General features: G+C 38.3%; 1 protein-coding gene across 4 annotated transcripts in view; it reads left to right on the top strand.

The window, feature by feature from the left end:
- LOC126972380 (DNA-directed RNA polymerase I subunit RPA2) overlaps window positions 1-24,527 on the top strand; it is a 46,440-nt gene that overhangs the window by 7,970 nt on the left and 13,943 nt on the right. For 3 of the 4 annotated variants that reach the window (XM_050819077.1, XM_050819078.1, XM_050819076.1), the window contains exons 5-12: window positions 2,902-3,074; window positions 7,464-7,713; window positions 10,022-10,177; window positions 12,088-12,254; window positions 14,706-14,853; window positions 18,443-18,503; window positions 19,144-19,334; window positions 23,288-23,441. In XM_050819077.1, coding sequence (XP_050675034.1) covers window positions 2,902-3,074; window positions 7,464-7,713; window positions 10,022-10,177; window positions 12,088-12,254; window positions 14,706-14,853; window positions 18,443-18,503; window positions 19,144-19,334; window positions 23,288-23,441 — 1,300 coding nt within the window. Of the gene's footprint in view, window positions 1-2,901; window positions 3,079-7,463; window positions 7,714-10,021; window positions 10,178-12,087; window positions 12,255-14,705; window positions 14,854-18,442; window positions 18,504-19,143; window positions 19,335-23,287; window positions 23,442-24,527 lie in introns of those variants that run through there. The other variant, XM_050819079.1, reaches the window with a different exon arrangement.

The raw sequence follows: 24,527 nt of genomic DNA on the forward strand, positions 1-24,527 counted from the left end.
ATTTTTCTTTTTGCACGCGGTATTACGTATGGAAGCAGTTTTATGTTAGTTACGGTTAATAAAATCTCATGTGTTACTGGCCCCTGGGCTTGTACAGAATCACGATGAATACTTATAAAAAAATGTGTTTTATGCGTATATTGTATCCCAGGTAAATATAATATTGATATTGTAACATTTCAAGACTATTCGTGTACGTTGCATGTCTTGATTTTATTTGAATTGAGCTAAATATTGTCCATTTTAAATAAAACTAATATACCTAAGAAAGAAAAAAATGGCCTATAACTATTTTAGCTTACTCTCTCTAGTTTTTACCAACTTATCGATATGTTTATTCATTTTCGTACAACACTAGGTATTTTGACACAAGTCAAATCTATGGTTACAGAGTGCCTATTACTTCAAGTTTTTATATGTTATTTTTCGTAATTTAAGAAAAAATTCTGAGGTTGTCATAATAACTTGAAGAATATGAAACTAGCGTAATTGTATTAAGTTCGAAAGTGGTGTAAATAAATTTGTAGTTATGTCTTTTCGTGATTGTGATGTTAGGCCTATCATAAAGCCGGAATTAAGTGTGTATATTACATATTTAATAGATAAATGTGTGAATTTGGCGACATCGGTTTCCATAGTAAAATGGCATGATGCCACTTCTACTAGTTTTTTCTGTTCTGTGAGTTGTTATGTAGTCATGTAACAATAGGTATTCAGTGCGGTGACGTTTTAAACAGCGAAATATTAAAATATGTGTTTTCAAATAGAACAAACATTAAAAAACGTCACCATAGATCACTCCGGGGTATGATAACTTGTCGCGGCTTCATACTGCTTTCCTTTACCAGTGGGAGGCTCCTTTGCACAGGATGACGACTAGATTAGGGGTACCACGACGGCGCCTATTTCTGCCGTGAAGCAGTAATGTGTAAATTTTACTGTGTTTCGGTCTGTTAAATTACCGGGCAAATGAGACTTAACATATTATTATGTCTCAAGGTGCGCAAGCGCAATTGTAATGCCGCTCAGAATTTTTGGGCTTTAAAAGAATCCTGAGCGGCCTGCATTGTAAGGGGCAGGGCGTATCAATTACCATTAGCTGAACGTCCTGCTCGTCTCGTGCCATATTTTCATTTAAAAAAAAAAAACATAAAAATGAAACTGTCCATGACGACAAGATGGTCGATTTTTTTCGAAAGTGCGGCAAAATGTATCACATCATAAAATATATACTACAACTAGCTGACCCAGCAAACGTTGTATTGCCGATATTAAAATCGCGATACAAAAGTGACTGTTGATCGTAGATGGGTGAAAATTTGAAGTTGTATGTATTTTTAATGCTGACTCATAATCAAACAAATTTAAAAAAAAAATTGTCAAAAAAAATTAAAAAAAAATTTTTCGCGTTAACCCTTAACATTTAGGGGGATGAAAAATAGATGTTGTCCGATTCTCAAACCTACCTAATATGCAGTCAAAATTTCATGAGAATCGGTCAAGCCGTTTCGGAGGAGTTCAAAGTTTAACACCATGTCACGAGAATTTTATATATTAGATATGACATTAAACTTAATTGACACTCAAAAATTCAAATTTTGTAGTTAATTAATTCACTTAAGTACTGTTATTAATTCAATGGACTGATTTGGTCAAGATCACCGGAATGGATTGGATGAGGGCAGCACAGGACCGATCGACATGGAGATCTTTGGAAGTCCTTTGTCCAAACGTGGACGATGATGATGAGGAGGTATCTTCAAAAAGAAAATACAACGCCATTATAATATATTGTACAAAGTGAAAAGAGGAGAGGGTAGAGATATCTATAAAAGGCACTGTCTCCCTGGCGTCGACACATCAAGGTACTGCATAATTGAAAAGGAGGACAACAACATCTCTACAAGACCCCGAAAACGAAGAAAACTGACAGGCTGACTGACAAACCTACAAACTAAGGCACAACGAAAAAAATAAAATAATATTATATCGTTGTGACCCGAGCGAGTAGCGACGACCCCAATAACACCCAACGACTCTCCCAATGTCTTGGGAGAAGAAGTGCCAGGGTATAGGGCTCCGCCTTGACACCCTCCTTCCGCCATCACACAGGGGGTGAAGAAGATAACTCGACAGCGTCGACACACTTCCGCTACAAGCGTTGAGGAGTTAGGGAGTTACTCTATCCAATTTTTTATATTGATTTTTCGTTGAATCATTACTTTAGAAGCATAGTATTTTAAATAAGATTTGTAGGATTTTTCTATTTAATTTTATAGTTAATTATTAAGATGTCAGCTTGTTTGTGAAATTTTCGTAAGTGGTATTAAAATTTCGGTCGTCGGTCCGTATATATAAGTATGTATTACGGCTGATAATATGGTGATTAATAGACGATTGTGGTACCCATAATCTTGCCGGCATCCTGCGCTAAGGAGCCTCCCACTGGTAATAATAATAATATTGACACACTTTTTACACAAATTATCTTGCCCCAAGTTAAGCTTCTGTAGCCTGTGTTATGGGTTACAAGACAATGATATATTTAATACAATATACTTACTTAAACATACATAAATTCATATAAACATACATAAATACATTTAAACATCCATGACTCGGAAACAAACATCCATATTCATCATATAAATGCTTGCACCTGGATTCGAACCCGGGACAGAGGTCCCGGGTACTGATCCTACCTACTAAGCTAGAGAGCTTAGTAGGTAGGATCACTGGTAGTACAGTTATTTATCTAAAACTAGCCTTTTATCTCTGCAGAAAAATATCCTAATTTTACTAGGTACCTATTTCTGATACACAATATGCTATAACAGTTTTGTTTCCTTAGTTGTGTTATAGATGACATCTATGCATGTCATGACATGTTTTGTTTTTCAGAACAATGTGCTGCATTTTCTGCAAAACGGAACGTGCAAATTGATGTTCTCACACCGCAAGACAATGTACTACGCTCCACTGGTACTAATACTCAAGTGTTTGGTGGACTGGCCGGATCATTACATCTATAGATTTCTGTTGCACGGAATGAAAAATGATTTATATTACGTTAAGTAAGTTATTCATACTAAAAAATTGATATTTATATCATTTTAGAACCTAGAGAATCCTTAACGGAATAGTTTAATACATAATAGCTTTAAGGGTAAATGTATACATATACAAATTATTTAAGTTTTCTTTAGTGTTAATTCCGCCAATATTTGTCTTTAAAACAATTCGACACGTGTTTCGCCTCTACACGAGGCATCCTCAGGACGTGTTGTCTCGCCAAAATCTGGCACGAGACTGAATCAAATGAGCCGGAAGCCGCTCTTTTATACCCTCGCCCCATGAAATGACGCGCTGTGATTGGTCGGCTGTTGTGACGTATTACCCCCGGAAGAGACACGTAACAAAGGTGATGGGACTAAATTTGTTTGTTCATTCAACAATGTAAACATATTGTTATTTTTGTGTTTTATTATTTCTAATTGCTCTAACACATTTAAGCGAAATCCTTTTTCACATGTATGCAAAATATTAAAATTATTATTGTTTCCGAGTGAGTGACCTGTATCAATTAAATGTTTCGCGAAGTTTGATTTTTCGGGATGATTATTCGTAAATGCGGCAATATGTTCCTTTAATCTAATTTCGAAATTTCGACCTGTTTGACCTATATATACCCCGTTACAAGTGTCACAACTTAGTTTATAAACGCCGGATTTTTCGGAATTATTTAATCGATCTTTGCCATTACATATTCGACTGACATTGTGATTCGTTCGGAAGGACATGTCCTTCCGAACTAAGTTGTGACACTTGTAACGGGGTATATATAGGTCAAACAGGTCGAAATTTCGAAATTAGATTAAAGGAACATATTGCCGCATTTACGAATAATCATCCCGAAAAATCAAACTTCGCGAAACATTTAATTGATACAGGTCACTCACTCGGAAACAATAATAATTTTAATATTTTGCATACATGTGAAAAAGGATTTCGCTTAAATGTGTTAGAGCAATTAGAAATAATAAAACACAAAAATAACAATATGTTTACATTGTTGAATGAACAAACAAATTTAGTCCCATCACCTTTGTTACGTGTCTCTTCCGGGGGTAATACGTCACAACAGCCGACCAATCACAGCGCGTCATTTCATGGGGCGAGGGTATAAAAGAGCGGCTTCCGGCTCATTTGATTCAGTCTCGTGCCAGATTTTGGCGAGACAACACGTCCTGAGGATGCCTCGTGTAGAGGCGAAACACGTGTCGAATTGTTTTAAAGACAAATATTGGCGGAATTAACACTAAAGAAAACTTAAATAATTTGTATAATTATGGATTTCCGCAAAGTAACGCCTTATTCAATAAATTTTCTTAAATGTATACACTTCTATAATAAAGTCCCAGCCGCTGTTCAGGCATTATCTATAAAAAAATGGCTCTGTCGTAAATCCTATTACTGCACTGCTGAATAACTAAATGATCGGACAGCCTGGCACTAGATTGTGATTATTTTATTGCGATAGAAATGATTGTGCAATATTGTATATTTTTATTGAAAAGAGCGCAAAAAAAGAATGCTGGGAGAGTTTATTGCGCCGCTTCTTCTCTCTCAGAGCGCCATTTGTTTCCAAAGCGGTAGTAGTATTTAGTAGTTATTAGAAATAACATCAAAAAGAATTCTAAAGGAATCAATTTTGAGAAAATAAATGCCTTTAAAGAAGTGGTAGTATTTAGTGTCACACAATATGGCCTTGATGATGTTAAATGTTTCAGAAATAAATTTTCCATCCATACATCTTAGTGCAAATACAAAATTGGAAAGTACTTTGATGTAGGAGGTGCCATATTCGTTAATAGAGTTCACTCTTTTAATTCTGCAGTATATGTGTTCAAAAAGATAAGACAGTTAACTGATATAGATTTTTGCATAGTTGCAGGAAAGGAGTATTCATAAATACTATAATTTGATGATATCATTAAACATCACATTGACTATTGCTTCAAAATATTTTCCCTGCGAGATCTAATCAGAAATGAGGAGAACCAAAGTCACCGCAAAGTATTTTCTTTGATTAGCGCGAGTGTTACTCCTTTAAATAAAACACTTTTAAAGGATTAAAACGCGTGTAATTGTAACTGTTTTTACATTAGAATTTTGCGTTAAAGTTAAATTTTTATCATTATATTGGTTAACCCGAAGTTTCAAGACCTTTCCAGATCTCGTTTTCAGGGGGACTGCCGACACCGACACATCACCGACATAGCACAGTTGGTTGTGAAACTGAAGTGGCAGTGGACAGGGCACATAGCTGGCCGGGTAGATGGCCGTTGGGGCAGTAAAGTCCTCGAATGGCGACCACGTACTGGAAGACGTAGTGTTAGTAGGCCCCCCACAAGGTGGACTGACGATCTGGTCAAGATCGCCGGAGTAGGTTGGATGAGGGCAGCGCAGGACCGATCGTTATGACGATCTTTGGGGTAGACCTTTGTCCAGCAGTGGAAGTCTTCCAGCTTAAATGAATGAATATCTTGAAAATATATTTTAGATAATTATTAATAGGAAAATTAATGATTTTTATAAAATTGTGATTATTATTATGTTAATACCAGAAGCTGACGCTCTTGCAATATAATCTGCCGATATCAATAACAATATTAATGAATATTAATTATAACACGTCACAAAACCATCTATCGGCCGTGACATATTGGCGATCCGAGATGGATATTTGCTGAGTTTTCACATTTAAATAACCGCCCTATGGGACAATCTAACATTTCAGTTGGCTACCAAGCTTGGAGTGTGTTACTTGATCGGTTTTAACAAAATTTACAAGTGTTTATGGTAATTATCAGTGACCAGATTGAATATACATGCTGTTAGATTATAATGGATGAACACAGATAATATTACTTATAAAACATTTATTTTTAATATATTTACAAAATTGGTGAAAACTAGGAACCGGAGGGATTTCATGACGGTGAGATGTGGGATTTCAGAAGTTATTAAATTGTACTAGGAAGACTTCATTAAAGGACAACTAAAGAAAATTGGTCCAAATTTCCTTATATGGTCACCCTACATGGTCATCTAGTCCACAGTCATACAGAGAATAGTCTATTTTTTTATGGAATAGGAGGACAAACGAGCGTACGGGTCACCTGGTGTTAAGTGATCACCGCCGCCCACACTCTCTTGCAACACCAGAGTTGCCGGCCTTTAAGGAAGGTGTACGCGCTTTTTTTGAAGGTACCCATGTCGTATCGTCCCGGAAACACCGAACAAGGAAGCTCATTCCACAGCTTTGTTGTACGTGGAAGAAAGCTCCTTGAAAACCGCACTGTGGAGGACCGCCACACATCTAGATGGTGGGGATGATATTCTAACTTGTATCCTAATTCTATGGCTAGCGAGAAATACTATAGTGCAAGAGCGGTTTATGCGTAACCGTCAAACTATTAAGACTATTGTTTTATTGGGGAGCCTAAATTGTGAGAACCAGTGTTTTAAAGGAATCTTAGTTTGAAGTTTGCCTTTTGAAGTTTTCGAAATCTTCCATATTTTATGTAGAGAACATTTCAGAATGCTGTTATCTTAGATCATTTACGGCCGTTCCCAATATACTATCTACATATAGAGATAAATTACTACCTTCTACTGTCAGTAATTAGCTGTCAATAATCTGAAGCTGTCTCAATATACCCGATAAGTCATTCTTATCGCCTTATATTGGGACGCGTGAATTGAAATTTCCATACAAACATCTATCGCTGGTAAGCTATACGTCGTTCCATTGACTGACAGCGTGTACGGATAAGGTAAATTACCGTCGATAAGTTTATTGGGACAGAAAAGTCAACGATAGCTACGATTTTTATCTCAAGTAAGAGATAGACTGAATATTGGGAACGGCCGTTATACGTCTAGATAGACTATGGCAGCTGTGTAAACGTCTAAAAAAATTGAGTTTAGAACTAACCTATATTTTGAACAATGCACACACACTATCAAAAAGTGTCATACAAATCGCGAGTGTAAGAGGTAGTAAACCTGACCAGTTTTTATCGGTTGTCTAATAGTGAGAGTCTCTATCTAGACGTATAAATTATCTTACGTAATTATTTATATTTCGGAAAATAAGACTAAGAATAACATATTGAAATGGACGGAAGTCAAAAATCTGAGTTTTATACGCCCTGCCGACTACAATTCAGTGCCGCCGAGGATTCTTGAAAAACCCCCAAAATTCTGAGGGGCACTCTCATATGCCCAATAATTTCACTAGCTACGGCGCCCTTCAGACCGAAACACAGTGATGTTTACACATTACTGTTTCACGGCAGAAATAGGCGCCGTTGTGGTACCCATAATCTAGACGGCATCCTGTGCAAAGGAGCCTCCCACTGGTAGATGAAGATGTAACGTGCATGTTATTATAACAGCTGCATCCAGAATATGCTGCGTGAACTGCACGAACAAGAGCTGAACACCCAGGCGGAGTGCCGCGCGTATCTGGGCCGGATGTTCAGGCCCAAGGTAGTGGAGCTGCCGCCCTGGGCTACCGATCTGGAAGCCACGGAGTTCCTGCTGAAGCGATGCGTCATGATACACCTGGATGACTATAAGGACAAGTTCTACGGACTCGTGTTTATGACGCAGAAGCTGTTCGACCTTGTGCAGAATAAGTGTAAGGTGAGATTTTAAAGTCAGACCTAGAATTTGTTTTTTTTTATGATACGAGGACAAACGATCACAACGACTGAGTCTGTATAAGACTATTATATCAATTATTTTCAATTTATTCGTAACACGTACACTAGTTCACGGCGCCTATTTCTGCCGTGTAACAGTAAGGTGTAAACTAGTGAAATTACTGGGCAAATGGGATCATGGGACATCTTACGTCTCAAGCCGCCGCACGCCGCTCAGAATTTTTGTGGTTTTCAAAAATCCTTAGCGTTACTGCATTGTAATGGACAGGGCGTATCGATTACTATCAGCTGAACGTCCTGGTCGTCTCATAAAAAAAGGATTCTTTGAAAAAATGTTTCTATGCTGCACATTAATGTACAAACTAAAAATTATTAAATGATTCGATAGTCTTAATTCAAGAAACACTCAAATCTCACACTTTTATACAAATATATTCAAAAATTATTTAGGTATTTTTTATGAAAGAGGAGGACAAACGAGCGTACGGGTCACCCGATGTTAAGTGATCACCGCCGCCTACATTGTCTTGAAGCACCGGGGGAAAAGAATCACAGAAGCGCTTCCGGCTTTTTAGAAAAGTGTACCCGCTTTTTTGATGATACCCTATATATATATATATATATATATATATATATATATATATAGGGTATCATCAAAAAAGATAGAAATCTATATATATAAATATAAACACTAATTTAGCTAATATTTATAGTACAAAAATTAATTTTTCTTATTAAGATTACTGTTCATCCAACTTTGCTATATGGCTGCCAAAAACATGGGTGTTTACGAAGAAAATACAACACTTAATTAGGACATGTCAGCGCGGAATGGAAAGAAGCGTGCTTAAATTAAGGAAAATTAATAAGATACGGAATAGATAGATAAGGAAGAAAACAAAACTAACTGATGCCTTAAGTCAAGCATTAAATTTAAAGTGGCAATGGGCCGGACACATTACCAGACTAACAGACGCTAGATGGACCATTCAGACCACAACATGGAAGGGACCTGCAGGAAAGAGAAATGTGGGCAGACCACATAAAAGGTGGGCCGATGAGATTAGTGAGATTGGCGGAACTAACTGGCTCGAAAAAGGAAAAAATATAAAGGAATGGAGGAGGCCTTTACTCAACTGGGATCCATTTGAAAATTATGAAGAAAACTAACATAGTGCATGCATTATAACTTACTAACATAAAAGTTAATAATAAAATAATCATGTTTGTCGACTAAGCGTACTAACATACTAACACTAAAATGTAGAAAATCAAACGGAAAATCATTAATACAGGCTTTATTATTACTATGATTACTGATCTCATACATAACGCATACATCATCCAGGTATCTGACAAAAATTGACAATGTGTCAAGCGCGCGAATTAATTACCGTAATCATGTCAATCTAATATCAACTTTGATTCAATACCAATAACACTCATTTTTAAGCATTGATAGTTAGTATGAGTAGTGACTTTTATTGTCTGACTTTGACACGACATGACAGGACAAGACCGTATTGTGAATTTAAATTCAAAGGCGCTTAGTTTAAGCCTTATTGAATAAAGTTTATGTAGATTTGACTTTAAATAACTAACTAATATTAATAATAATAAACTACTAACTAATGTTGACAACTAACTATTAAAAAGAATGCTGGGAGAGTTTCTTGCGCCGCTTCTTTCTCAGAGAGCCATTTGTTTCCGAAGCGGTAGTAGTATCTAGTATATTAGAAATTACACCAAAAAGAATTGTAAAGGAATCAATTTTGAGAAAATAAATGCCTTATATGCCTTTTACTTTTTATTTACACGCACACACACTCACGCCTTGTTCCCGTCGGGGTAGGCAGAGACAATAGAATGCCATTTGCTTCTATCCTTACAAACCTCATGCGCTTCCTCTACATTAATTACTCTTTTCATACATGCTCGCCGGTTGCGGGTGCTTCGGACCTCTCCCTTTCTCAAAACGTCCCCAATTTGGTCGACGAATGTTCTACGAGGTCTCCCGCGACCGACTTGCCCACACACTTGCCTTATATATTTGATGCGTCATTCTTTCTTCACTCATTCGCTCCACGTGTTCATACCATTTCAGCATTCCTTTTTCAGTCCTTGTCACAACATCCTCTTACAAACCACAGCGCGCTGTAGGAAAAAATACTGTAACTGTACTTTTTATTTACATATGCAATAAAGATTATTATTCCTATTAGAGATACATATTGTCTGCAGATCGTACAGTAGGTATTATCATTTAACAGATACATCTCCAATTGCAGGTCGAAGGTGCCGACGCGGTTATGGTGCAGGAGTTGCAAGTCGGTGGACACCTGTATCTGCAGGTTTTGAAGGAGAGGCTACAGAACCTAATGTATGTGATCAAATTGGTGTTGGAGAAGAAGGCAAGGACAGGAACGACATTAACTTTTAATGCTGTGAGTGAATTTATTATATTTCATGTTTTTAACTAGGATCTCACTATAATATATCAACTTAATTTTTTTTATGGAATAGAAGGGCAAACGAGCGTACGGGTCACCTGTTGTTAAGTGATCACCGCCGCCCACATTCTCTTGCAACACCAGAGGAAGCACAGGAGCGTTGCCGGCCTGTACGCGCTTTTTTTTGAAGGTACCCATGTCGTATCGTCCCGGAAACACCGCACAAGGAAGTTCATTCCACAGCTTTGTAGTACGTGGAAGAAAGCTCCTTGAGGAAGCGCACTGTGGAGGACCGCCACACATCTAGATGGTGAGGATGATATCCTAACTTGTGGCATGTCGTGCGAAGGTGGAATTTCTACTCCTTTTTCTACTCCTTTTCTTTTATCTGTTATTCATACACCCACGATCAGTAATATAAGTACATACTTCATTGAGACTTAATAAGTCTATATTCTATTGCGTAGCACATACAATATTACAAAGATAACATTTCCATGTGTAAATCATTAGAGTTAACATTTTTATGTCAACTTAAGAAAAATAAACTTGTTTATATAATTTGCAAAGATGCAGCAAGGGATATCTTCAAGGTATGGGTGTACCATACAGCCAACACGGGAAGTGTTAAAAATTACCTTTGTCATTAATTAAAGTAAAAATAAATAATAGTTAAAAAAAAACTAAAAAGCACGCTTTATACAAAATTCAACTAAAAAATAGAGAATAAATTTAAATTGAAAATATTGTAAAAAAATATATTTTATTGTAAAAAAAAAAGCGTGGGGTGTAGAAGAATTATTATTTTAATAATATCTTTAAAAAACACCCCACGCTTTTTTTTAACAGTAAAATATATTTTATTACACTATTTTCGATTTAAATTTATTAACTATATTTATTTGATTTTTATATAAAGCGTGCTTTTTAGTTTTTTTTTAACTATTATTTAGTTTCATTTTTTAGTCAAATTAGTGAAATGTCATCGGTCCTCGATAAATCTACAAAGTTTGAACGAAATCTAGCCGTTTAAAGTGGGTCAAAATCGCGCCCAAATAAGTCGGTTACAAACATACAGGTGAGGCTAATATAAAGCGTATAAAAACCACTCATCAGAGATAAGTAGCTATGTATACAATACATTTCTCGCACATTTAAGTGGTAATCCGAAAACTGTTTATTTATTGATAAATTCAATTACAAAGTCGTAGAAATATCATTTTATGCGACACGTTCTATAAATGGATCAAAAAACGGTCGTGACGTCATTCATCGTAACCCACGCCACTCACGATTTGGACACTTCTTGTGCAACTCTTGCATAAAAATTGAAATTCAGTTATAATATTTCACCAGGGTGTGGAGAAGCTCTTGCCACTCTCGGAAATATACTAAAAAGAGGGCATGAACTTAGTTTATAAGAGATCTCTTAAAGACTCAGTTGGCTTGGGATTGATGATAGTCAAAAGGCACTTTAGAGCTAAAAGGGTCGCATTGTCCGAAGAGTAGTTATGTTCTCTTAGCCCGCAATCAATTAATCAAAGCAATTTTGATTTTGAATCAATGAGTTTGACGCCTCTGTTTGTTTATGGCAATAAGGGACGAGACGAGCAGGACTTTCAACTGATGGTAATTGATATGCCCTGCCCATTACAATGCAGTGCCACTAAGGATTCTTGAAACACCCAAAAATCCTGAGCGATCTACAATTGCGCTCGTCACCTTGAGACATAAGATGTTTAGTCTCATTTGTCCAGTAATTTCACTAGCTACGGCGCCCTTCAGACCGAAACACAGTAATGCTTATACATTACTGCTTCACGGCAGAAATAGGCGCCGTTGTGGTACCCATAATCTAGTCAACATCTTTGTGTTTGTTAATCTCATTTGTTACTTGTTCTTAGGCAGAGCTGCAGTCTATAATCCGGTCAGCAGGCAGTTTGGAACAGAAGATGGAGACATTCATATCGACGGGCAACGCGCCCTCTACTAATGTGAACCTTGCTCAGAACAAGGGTCTCACCATCGTCGCCGAGAACATCAACCGGATGAGATATATGTCTCATTTTAAGTAAGTAGTATACCAGTCGGAGGCTCCGTTGCACAGGATGCCGGCTAGATTATGGGTACCACAACGGCGCCTATTTCTTCCGTGAAGCAATGGCAGATCACAGCCCTGGATCGATGCGTCAGTTAAAGCAGCATCTGACTGAAAAAAATTGGCGTATCGAACTTGGGTTGCGGCGTTGAGCTCAAAAGATCCGGACTGCCTAGTTCTAAAGAGGAAATATATCCGTGTCTCCAGATTTTGTAAGCGGCAATTCGCCCGTGCGAGATCGAAGCAGGTCGTCAAAATCGGCGAGCAGCTTTCCAGTCACCCGACCGGAGACGCAAGTTCTGGCCGTTGTCGAAAGATGCTCTTGGTGACTTCAACCAGCCGTGCATACCGCCGTTGCACATGAGGAATGACACCCTGGCCCATACGGCAAAAGAGAAAGCCGATCTCCTGTGCACTCTTTTTGCCTCCAACTCGACTCTTGACGACAACGGAAAAACACCGCTGACCATCCCGCGGTGTGAGAGCTCCATGCCTGAAGTACAGTTCAGACAGAAAACTGTTCGGCGAGCTATGTTTTCGTTGAAAGTCAGGAAGTCGAGCGGGCCGGATGGCATTTCTCCAATCGTGCTTAGGACGTGTGCCCCTGAGTTGACGCCGGTGCTAACGCGTTTATTCCGGCACTCTTATTCAAAAGGCGTAGTCTCTGACTCATGGAAGTCAGCCCTTGTCCATCCGATCCAAAAAAGGAGACATTTCGAATCCGGCAAACTACAGGCCTATTGCTATTATTACCTCACTACAATCAGAGACCAAAATCATGGAGAGCATAACTAACCGCCAGCTCTTGGTATACCTTGACGATCACCTGTTGATTAACAAACGGCAGTACGGCTTTCGCCATGGTCGACAGGTGAACTTCTGGTATATCTAACACATAGATGGGCTATTGAAAGCAAGGGGGAAGGCATGGCAGCTAGGCTGGATATAGCGAAGGCCTTTGATCGTGTATGGCACAAATCGATCCTCTCAAAACTTCCATCATTTGGGCTTCCCGAGAGCTTAAGCAAGTGGACCTCCAGCTTCCTCACTGGGTGCAGAATACAGGTTGTTGTCGACGGTTTTTGCACGAATCCCAAGCCCATGAACGCTGGAGTACCCCAAGGCTGTGTGCTATATCCCACGCTGTTTCTTGTGCATATGAATGATATGTTGGACACCTCCAACATACATTGCTATGCGGACGACAGCACTGGTGATGCCATATACACGGGCCATGCAGGTCTCTCTCGGGAAAACGTCGACCAGTGCCGGGAGAAACTTGAGTCTTCTATCGAGTCTTCTCTCGAGAAGGTCGCGGAATGGGGTAAATTGAACCCCCAGAAGACTCAAGTTTGCGCGGTTACCACTTAAAAAAACCTCATTTGTCGTATCACCGCTCTTCGACAACACTTCCCTTAAGCCTCGCCTAGTATCGGAATTCTGGGTCTCGAAATCACGAGCGATTGCCAATTCCGTGGCCATCTGGAGGGCAAAGCCAAATTGGCTTCGAAGAAGCTTTGCGTCATTATTAGAGCACGGCAATACTTGAAGCCGGCCCACATTCTAGCGCTCTACAAAGCGCAGGTCCGGCCACACAAGTAGTATTGCTGTCATCTCTGGTCTGGCGCACTCCAGTATTAGCTCGATCCATTTGACCGCGTGCAACGCAGAGCAGCTCGAATTGTCTGGGACCCAGTGCTCTGTGAACGGCTGGATCACTTGGCGTTGCGTAGAGATGTCGCTTAATTGTGTGTCTTCTACCACATTTATCTTGGGGAGTGTTACGAAGAGCCTGCCGCTGAATTCCACCTTCGCACGACACACCATAAGTTAGGATATCATCCCCACCATCTGAATGTGTGGCGGTCGAATTGAAAAATTATCACAGTGAATTTTTACGATGCCCTCGAACACCGATACCCAAATTCGACACTCTGGCGATAGTAGGTCAACTAGGCCATTTGTATCACTCTTCAGACCAAATTATTTGCGCATATAAGATCGCTGAGTTTCTTGAGCCCGTTCTTCTCGAATATATATATCGTTTCGGTCTGAGGCATAGATTTTCATGTAGATAGTTTTTGACAGTCAATATGTGATTGAAAATCCTATTTTGAATACCTAAAAATATTAATCGGCGCCTTCGTCGTAACCGTTAAGATTCACCATATTCATATATTATGGGTCCCAAAACGGCTAGTGAAATTACTGGGCTAATGAGACTTAACATCTTACGTCTCAATGAGACGAGCGCAATTGTAGTGCTCAGAATTTTTGGGTTTTTCAAGAATCCTGAGCTGCACTGCATTGTAATGGGCAGGGCGTATCAATCACCATCAGCTGAATATCCTGTTCGTCTCGACGCTTATTGTCATAAACAGGTTCTCGTATATGTGCCAGCAGTGTACTGCCATAATGTTCCAGAGCGATACACCGCGGCCTGTTCTTCATGTCCATGAGGACCACGGAGGCTCGGCAGCTGCTGCCGGACGCGTGGGGGTTCGTGTGTCCGGTGCACACGCCGGACGGGTCGCCCTGCGGCCTGCTCAACCACCTGTCAGCGTCCGCACAGGTAACAATTTATTTAAATTATTTATTTCAGTAAGTAAGGCAGTAATTCTCGTGTTTCGCATAATATTATGAATATTCATCTCCAAACCAATTGTAAGCGACGCGAGCAACGATCACTGTAGCTGACTAAGTAAATAAGAACGTAGTTATATTCTCTTTGATTGAGGCTGGCAGTAATCGCCGTTGCAAACGCCATCTCGATGTTTGAATAAGTGTCATTTTGCTGGGCGTGTGTCATCTTTTTGATTTTGGAACTGAAGTTCCTTATCGCGCGTTGCGAAAGGAGGCTTGACGGAAAGAATTAAGACTAGAAGTTGTAACGGCACTTTTTGCTATAGTTGTTAGCCGTGCGGCGTGCGCATGTTTCTCTGTCGGTCTCTCTCTCTCTCTCATAGAAAGCAAGCCAGTTATTATTTATTCAGAACATTAGTAACAAGGCCAAACAAAACCACAATACAAATTTAAATCATATTTAAATAGGTTTATAACGGCAAAATTACATTGACATAAATGCAAAACATGTACATTATGTATACCTTTTTGATGGTATTGAAGATAAATATATTTGACTACTACTTGACTCGGCAAACGTTGTTTTGCCAATTAAATTATTATTAGAGTTAGACTGTTTCTTGGACATTGCTTTATTTTTCTAAAATAAACGTAGCCTAAGTTACTCCATATTACATCAGCTACCTGCCAATAAAGGTCTTCGGATTAGACGTAACAAACAGACAGACAGACAGAAATTGTAAAAATGTTATTTTAATGCATATACGGTACGTATATGTATTCATAATATACATTTAGTAAAAAACGGTTATTTCAATATTACAAACAGACACTCCAATTTTATTGCAATGTATAGATAATTCACACAATTCACAAATTCACACAAAATTATAGCCTATATGTTATTCTGTTGTGTAAGCTATATTATTACAAAGTTTCACCAAAATTCGCTCAGTAGTGTTTGCGTTAAAGAAGTTCAAACATACATCCAGACATACAAACTTTCACATTTATAATATTAATAGGATTACGTTGCGCGCACACAACGACATCTAAAAATAAATGTTTTCAAAGGGCAAGTCTGGTGCCAGCAGCCGCGGTAATTCCACCTCCAATAGCGTATACTAAAATTGTAGCGGTTAAAAAGCAAGCAAAGTAGTTGCATTTGTGCGCCGCGCTGTCGGTGCATCGCATCCGCGGTGATACTGACACGTCTGCGGAGCATATCGTCGGTGAGCCGGCGGTAAAACGCCGGTTCAATATCAAAATCCTATCGCGGTGCTCTTCAGTGAGTGTCGAGATGGGCCGACAATTTTACTTTAAACAAATTAGAGTGTTCAAAGCGAGCTCAAAATGCCGCTTGAATATTTCGTGCATGGAATAATAGAATATGATCTCGGTTCTATTTTGTTGGTTTTCAGAACTCCGAGGTAATGATTAATAGGGATAACTGGGGGCATTCGTATTGCGACGTTAGAGGTGAAATTCTTGGATCGTCGCAAGACGAACATCAGCGAAAGCATTTGCCAAAGATGTTTTCATCAATCAAGAACGAAAGTTAGAGGTTCGAAGGCGATTAGATACCGCCCTAGTTCTAACCGTAAATATGTCATCTAGCGATCCGCCGACGTTACTACAATGGCTCGGCGGGCAGCTTCCAGGAAACCAAAAATTTTGGACTCCGGGGGGAGTATGGTTGCAAAGCTGAAACTTAAAGGAATTGACGGAAGGGCACCACCAGGAGTGGAGCCTGCGGCTTAATTTGACTCAACACGGGAAATCTCACCAGGCCCGGACACCGGAAGGATTGACAGATTAACAGCTCTTTCTTGATTCGGTGGGTGGTGGTGCATGGCCGTTCTTAGTTGGTGGAGCGATTTGTCTGGTTAATTCCGGTAACGAACGAGACTCTAGCCTGCTAAATAGGCGTCGTCATTTAGGTGTGCGCGGCTTCAGGGTCGCGCAACTCACTGGCGGCGTATTAAAATTCTTCTTAGAGGGACCGGCGGCTTCGAGCCGCACGAGATTGAGCAATAACAGGTCTGTGATGCCCTTAGATGTCCTGGGCCGCACGCGCGCTACACTGAAGGAATCAACATGTTCTCCCTGGCCTAGAGGCCCGGGCAAACCGTTGAAACTACTTCGTGCTGGGGATTGGGGTTTGCAATTATCCCCCATAAACGAGGAATTCCTAGTAAGCGCGAGTCATAAGCTCGCGTTGATTACGTCAAGTTTTCTTTAGTGTTATTTCCGCCAATATTTGTTTTTAAACAATTCGACACATGGCATCCTCAGGACGTGTTGTCTCGCCAAAATCTGGCACGAGACTGAATCTAATGAGCCGGAAGCCGCTCTTTTATACCCTTGTCCCATGAAATGACGCGCTGTGATTGGTCGGCTGTTGTGACGTATTACCCCCGGAAGAGATACGTAACAAAGGTGATGAGACTAAATTTGTTTGTTCATTCAACAATGTAAACATGTTATTTTTGTGTTTTATTATTTCTAATTGCTCTAACACATTAAGCAAAATCCTTTTTCACATGTATGTAAAATATTAAAATTATTATTGATTCCGAGTGAGTAACCTGTATCAATTTAATGTTTCGCGAAGTGTGATTTTTCGGGATGATTATTCCTAAATGCGGCAATATGTTCCTTTGATCTAATTTCGAAATTTCGACCTGTAGAGGCGAAACACGTGTCGAATTGTTTAAAAACAAATATTGGCGGAATTAACACTAAAGAAAACTTAAATCATTTGTATAATTGGAATATTATTTCGATTTGGCTGAACCCCTCTACCAATAATTTGTTTTTGTGTGTCACAATTTAATGGTCCCCACCAATATTTCTTCTATCTATGGACATTGATTCTTATTATGGACATTGTGCTAAGTAAAACTTTCGCAGCAAGTTCTTTATCACATTTTTTGTTTTGCAACTTTAAAGAACAATATTTTGTTTTAAAGTGATATCCCCTACTTCTGGGATTAATTATACAATCTTTGTGTGTCTTGAGCAGGTTATCGACTGTAAAGTAGATTCTGTAGATTGAGCTACAACCTACGAGTTGAACAAGACATTCCAAGATTTACGATCGATGCGTCACTCGAACGGTTGGCTCAGTTGGTAAGAGCGCTCGGACGGAGACTGCTATACTTATAAGCGCTCTAGCTCTCCTTTGCACAGGATGCCGGCTAGATTATGGGTACCACAACGGCGCCTATTTCTGCCGTGAAGCAGTAATGTGTAAATATTACTGTGTTTCGGTCTGAAGGACGCCGTAGCTAGTGAAATTACTGGGCAAATGAGACTTAACATCTTACGTCTCAAGGTGACGAGCGCAATTGTAGTGCCGCTTAGAATTTTTGGGGCTTTTCAAGAATCCTAAGCGGCAATGCATTGTAATAGGCAGGGCGTATCAATTACCATCAGCTGAACGTGCTGCTCGTCTCGTCCCTTATTTTTATAAAAAAAGAATGGAGAATGACTGCTTTGAATAGCTTCCCTATAATATGTCACTCATATAGCTCCTTGTGTTACGTTATTGATGGATCTCTAATTTTCATTTTCAGGTGACGCCATTTTTAGATCGTAAACAAACAGAAAAATTACCGCATGTGCTGGAGAATTGTGGTGAGTTTTTCTCTACCTTCTCGACCTACTGTGACCGCGTCATTTCGAAGTAACATAGAAATCTATATAATACTAGCTGTCCCAGCAAACGTTGTATTGCCGATATTAAAAACGCGATACAAAAGTGACTGTTTATCGTAGATGGGTGAACATTTGAAGTTGTATGTATTTTTAATGCTGACTCATAATCAAACAAATTAAAAAAAATGTAAAAAAAAAACGTGTGGAACACCCTTTACATTTAGGGGGATGAAAAATAGATGTTGTCCGATTCTCAGACCTACCCAATATGCACTCAAAATTTCATGAGAATCGGTCAAGCCGTTTCGGAGGAGTTCAAAGTTTAACACCATGACACGAGAATTTTATATATTAGATGTGACAAAGTACTTTAAATATGTCGCCCTGCAGTAAATTATAGACTACAATATAGAGAAACAGTGATTTAGTATGTATTAAACGGAACGGCAGAGGTGACGAGATCACTTAAAGTGCCGCTCAGAATTCTTGGGATATTTCAATAATCCTGAGCGGCACTGCATTGTAATGGGCAGGGCATATCAATTACCATCAGCTGAACATCCTGCTCGTCTCGTCCCTTATTTTCATTTAAAAAAAAAACATAATATTTGTATTGTAGGCATGAGGTCCGTGACAGATATTCCGCTGCCGAACGACGTGTATATGTACCCAGTGTTCATTGACGGCAGGCTGGTGGGATACCTGCCCGAAGATACCGCGCACAAGTCCATGGCGTACGTGAGAACTTTGAAGGTGATGTCGGAGGACGTGCCCATCACTACAGAAATTGTTCTAGTGCCGAAGATACAGGTAAGATTGAAGTATACAATTTTTTTTTAATTTTTTGCCTTACAACACGCGTATTTATTTATTAAGAAAACTTACAGATATTTATAACTATGTTGACATCTATTTGTATAACAAAAAGCCATTTTATTTTCACATATATGATTCTAAATCTACTATTTTAATTTGATTATATTAAAGTACTTATGTGATAATTTACTATATTTAATAATTATTAATAGACACCGGTTTCTAGATTGTTTTGCTTTTCAGCATAGGAGATACCGATATACCGAGATCTCGGTATTGCGGTAAGATTTTCCAATCCCGCGAGATAGTGCGGAAAAAAAGCGTGCATGCGATGCAAAATAGGATAATCTGCGTGAATTAATAATAATTCACTTAGAATAATCTAATTAATTAAGAATAATCTTAATAACTCAAGTTATTAACTGTTTCGTATTTTCGTGATGTTTATTGATACATCCTTTTAGAATAGAATAAAAATTTAAGGGTGTGTACGTGAACGAAAGATTCATTCACGTCGTACAAGCCCTGAAAAGGAATACCGCCCACAAGTGTGGAAGCAGAAAGGGCATTTTCTGGCCAGGCAATAGAGTAAAATACGCAGTAGTTTGACAGACGACAATTTGGAAATGTTGTATTTCCTTCGCAAACATCAGTTAATATTAAAAGCTGAAAATCTTAATAATTAAGTAATAATTTATCAGTTTAAAATGTGTTTTTTTTTGGTTGATTTTGTTATTTTGCGTTGTGTATTTATTGAAAACGATTTGTTTTGTTTTGCTTTTTATCCAGAATTTGTTATTGTTTTTTTTTGTGAAAAAAACAGTATAATTTGATTGATCTCATTTTAATAGTAATAGTGGAGTTGATAAATTTACTGTTTTAAAATGTTCATATTTTCATTATGCGGGATCCCGCAAATACCGAGATCCCGCGGGATTGAAAATTCGTAGTCCCGCAAATGCCGAGAATGAATACAGGCCGCGGGGTTGGAAGCCCTACTAAGTATAGAATTAGTACTACATTTTAAAGATACCAGCAAGAACTATATAAATACAGTTAATAATAGTATAATTAAAGTTTATATTGAATACTTTGAATACTTACGGGAGAAAGTATGATTTGGTTGTCAGATGCCGAATTGCACTAGGTTTAGTTAAAAATGTGTCAATTTCAGCGTAAGCCTATGGCGATAGAAAGTTTTATAAATTTGGATATGAAAGAGGATAGGATTAAGGAGCTGTTTTTTAGAAAATAACATAATTTGACTTAGTAAAGTATCGACTCTCTTCGATAAGAAGAATACTTTTATTTTGTTTACTACCACCCATTCGAAAAAGTATGTCTCAGACCTGAGAAGAACGAGCGCAAGAAACTCGGCGGGCTTCTTTTTATATAAAAAAAAGTTGTTACGATGTAATATCGTACCAACACTATTTATAATTAAATAATACGAGGATGGTCGCTCCATTCCCAATCTGTGGTATCATTAAGAAAGCCATTTATGTTAAATTTCGTAATACATTTGCTTTGAACATTTTCTGGGATCTTGTTGTAATAGTTATTTATGCAACTGTTGTGTAATAAGGGGTATTAAAACACGAATGTGGGCTAATAATAGTATCACATGAGTGTTTTATTACCTAATTATGAACAGTTGCATACAAGACTTTATCTACACCCATAATATGAATCCTCTATAAATGATTCTGAAACAGTTAGCTTACCGATAACAGTTACCCTAAGTCTTTAAGTATGGGCAACGACAAATTTGTGGATGGGAAAGAGATTTGCGATGGTTTTAACTCATTTTTTAAAAACGCTTTCATGGGCTAGACGCATACTCATGTGTACGAACAAATCCCACCATTATTCTTAAGATGCTCCAAAACCTTAACACTAGGAAAGGCGTTGGTTGCGACGGTATTCCTTCCACATTCTGGCACTTGTGTGCAAAAAGTCTTGCCCTGCCCTTATCAATCATATTCAATCGCTCTCTAAGTGAAGGTATCTTTCCACACAGATGGAAAACAGCATACATCGTGCCTGTTCACAAAAAAGGTAGCAGGACAATGATTGAGAACTATAGGGGTATCTCAATGCTATGCACTGTAGCTAAGTTACTCGAACTTATCGTATACAATTCAATTTGTCATATAATTGCTAAATCCATTCCTCATGAACAGCACGGTTTTCTCAGGAGGCGATCGAGTTCCACGAACCTGGCGTGCTTCACCGATTATGTACTTTCTAACATGCAACGTGGTGGTCAGGTTGACGTGATCTACACTGATTTTGAAAAAGCTTTCGATCGTGTCGATCATGTCATCCTTCTCCACAAACTGCAGCTCCTTGGAATTCATGGAGATTTACTTCGTTGGGTACAGTCGTATCTTTCAAATAGATCTCAAGCGGTTGTAATTGGTGGTTACAGGTCTGATCTCGTTGATAGTCCCTGCGGTGTACCACAGGGTTCGCATTTAGGGCCATTGTTTTATAATGCATATCTCTATGATATCGGTTCCTGCTTAGCTAACTCTGATTATCTTATGTATGCTGACGATAAGAAGATATATCGTAGTATAAAATCTATAAATGATTGTCAGTTGATGCAAAAGGATCTCGACTGTCTTTTTGAATATTATAAAAGAAACAACATTACAGTCAACATACTCAAATGCGTGCAAATCAGTTATACGCGTAAATCAAAGCCCTTTGTCTATAACTACACCTTAAATGGCACACTTTTACAGAAATCCAAACTTGTTCGCGACCTCGGAGTATATTTTGATCACAAAATGTTACTCTGCGACCACATTAACAACATAGCAAAAAAAAGCATAAGAAATCTGGGCTTTGTCTTGCGCACGTGCGAACCATTTTCTGATATAGAACCTATTAAAGTTATCTACTATGCATATGTCAGGAGTATTCTGGAATATGCTTGTCCAATATGGTCTCCACAATATATAATTTACAATGAACGCTTGGAACGTATACAGAAAAAATTCTTAAACCACCTAAACTACCGTAAAAAATTACACACCGGCTCTTATTATGACAGTTGTAAGGCGCACAAACTATTAACGTTGGAGCAGAGACGCATTTTACTTGATATGAGCCTACTATTTGATATTGTGAACAGCTTTGTTGTGATAAATTGACCTCTAAAATATCATACTGTACACCGTCAACCCGCACGAGGCACACGAATCTACTATATGAACCACTACACTATACAAACTATTCCAAAAACACTTTCATATCACGGGCAATACATACTTACAACACAACCTTCAGTCACGTAGATCTTTTCAGCATAAATAAATCTAAATTCAAATCAGAACTCATAGCTACTTTCAATGATACATCTAAGTAACTGATGCACTAACATAATATATTAATATGTTTATTTATTTTACCACATATAGTATACATATTTATGTATTACCTTTTATGTATATATTTAGTAACAGTTTTTTTTTATGTAATGAAACGACCTATATAATCTCAAGATAAATCTCATTTTTGTTTAGTAGGTATCGCACCATGTTGAAATTTTTTGGAAACCGTAATTTAATATAATATAAGGGAAACCTGTTATTAGCATTATTATTGTAAAATATTATTAGTTATTTATCTAATCTGTAATATGCTGTTGGTTTTCTTAATAAAATAAAATAAAAAAAAAATAACATTAAAAAAGCTAGTCCTAGTAACCATAATATCATCCAAAGGAGTGTTATTATGAAAACGGATGATATAATGTTGTACTGAATTTCATTACAACACTCGCTTGGATGATGTAATGGTTATTAAGACATTGATTGTTTTAATGTTGGCAATAAGCTAAGTGTTTTAGAATCTTTAATAGAGGATTTAGGATAATAGAGGATTTATGCATGGGTGTACATAAAAGCATATAATATTATAATGTACAACTATCGTAGGTCCCCGCGCAATACGCAGGCGTGTTCCTGTTCACGACCGAAGCGCGTATGATGAGACCCGTTATCAACCTGGCCACAGGACAGTTGGAACTGATCGGCACAATGGAACAGCTTTACCTGGATATAGCCATCTCGCAGAACGAGATTATCAAAGGTATTCATATATTTTTTTTAATTCTAAGTGGCTTACCCTTTTAAATTTGGGTGATGCATCCAATATACGATAATTTATACGTAGGTCACACTAAAAGTTTTGCGTAACTTTAAACAACATGTTATAACCAAAATATTATGTTTATTGCTTTTAAAAATACTCTCCTTTACATTTTAAAAATTTTTTCATGCGATCGAACCATTTTTTAAAACAGGAGGACCACAGATCTGATGGCATGTTTTCTACGTGCTGATTGGACGCTATCACTGCCTCTTCGGAATAGGTAAAAGTGAAACCTCTCATCAAATCTATGATTTTGAGGAAAATACAGAAATCACAGGGTGCAGGATGGGTGGCGAGTTGTATTTTTTGGTAGCTAAAAATTACTTAGTTTTGTTGGCCGTGTGTGAAGAAGCGTTGTCATGATGTAGGAGAACACGGCTTTTTGGTCGTCTTTCGCGAATTTTTTTAACAGCCTTCAAGTGGAATTGTGAAGCTGAGAAAAAAAATGCGACCATTTTTTACCAACGTTTCTCGCTTGCCTCACTTTTGTTGGCCTGTTCTCATTTTCAAACACCCATTCACAAGATTGCTGTTTTTTTTTTCGTGTTCAAAATAATAAGTCCACGTTTCGTCTCCTGTGACAATGTCATAAACAGCATTAGAATGTCCGTGGTCTTACTTTATTTGCATCTGTGAGCACCATTCCACGCGAGCCCGCATCTGCTCCGCTGTCAGTTCATGAGGGATCCAACGACAACAAAGTTTCCGAACTTTCAATTCTTCATGTGAAATTTACTGAATTTGGCTCATACCAATTTCGTTGATAGCAGTTGAAGGCCGCCCTTCACGAAATTCGTCATGTAAGGAAACTCGACCTGTCTCAAATTCAGCAAACCATCGCCTCACGGTGCTCAAGCAAGGTGCTTCTCTCCCAAAAGCATTTTGAAGACGAGCGGCACAGTCTTGCAGAGAGAGAGAACTTTTAAAATCATAAAAAATCGCTCATCGCTTTCATCGCTCATCGCTCTAAATCTTTTCGACATAATTTCATTTTCGTTGCGTACGTAGAACTTTGATGTGTGA

Source organism: Leptidea sinapis, chromosome 26, assembly GCF_905404315.1.
Source record: "Leptidea sinapis chromosome 26, ilLepSina1.1, whole genome shotgun sequence".
NCBI lineage: Eukaryota > Metazoa > Arthropoda > Insecta > Lepidoptera > Pieridae > Leptidea > Leptidea sinapis.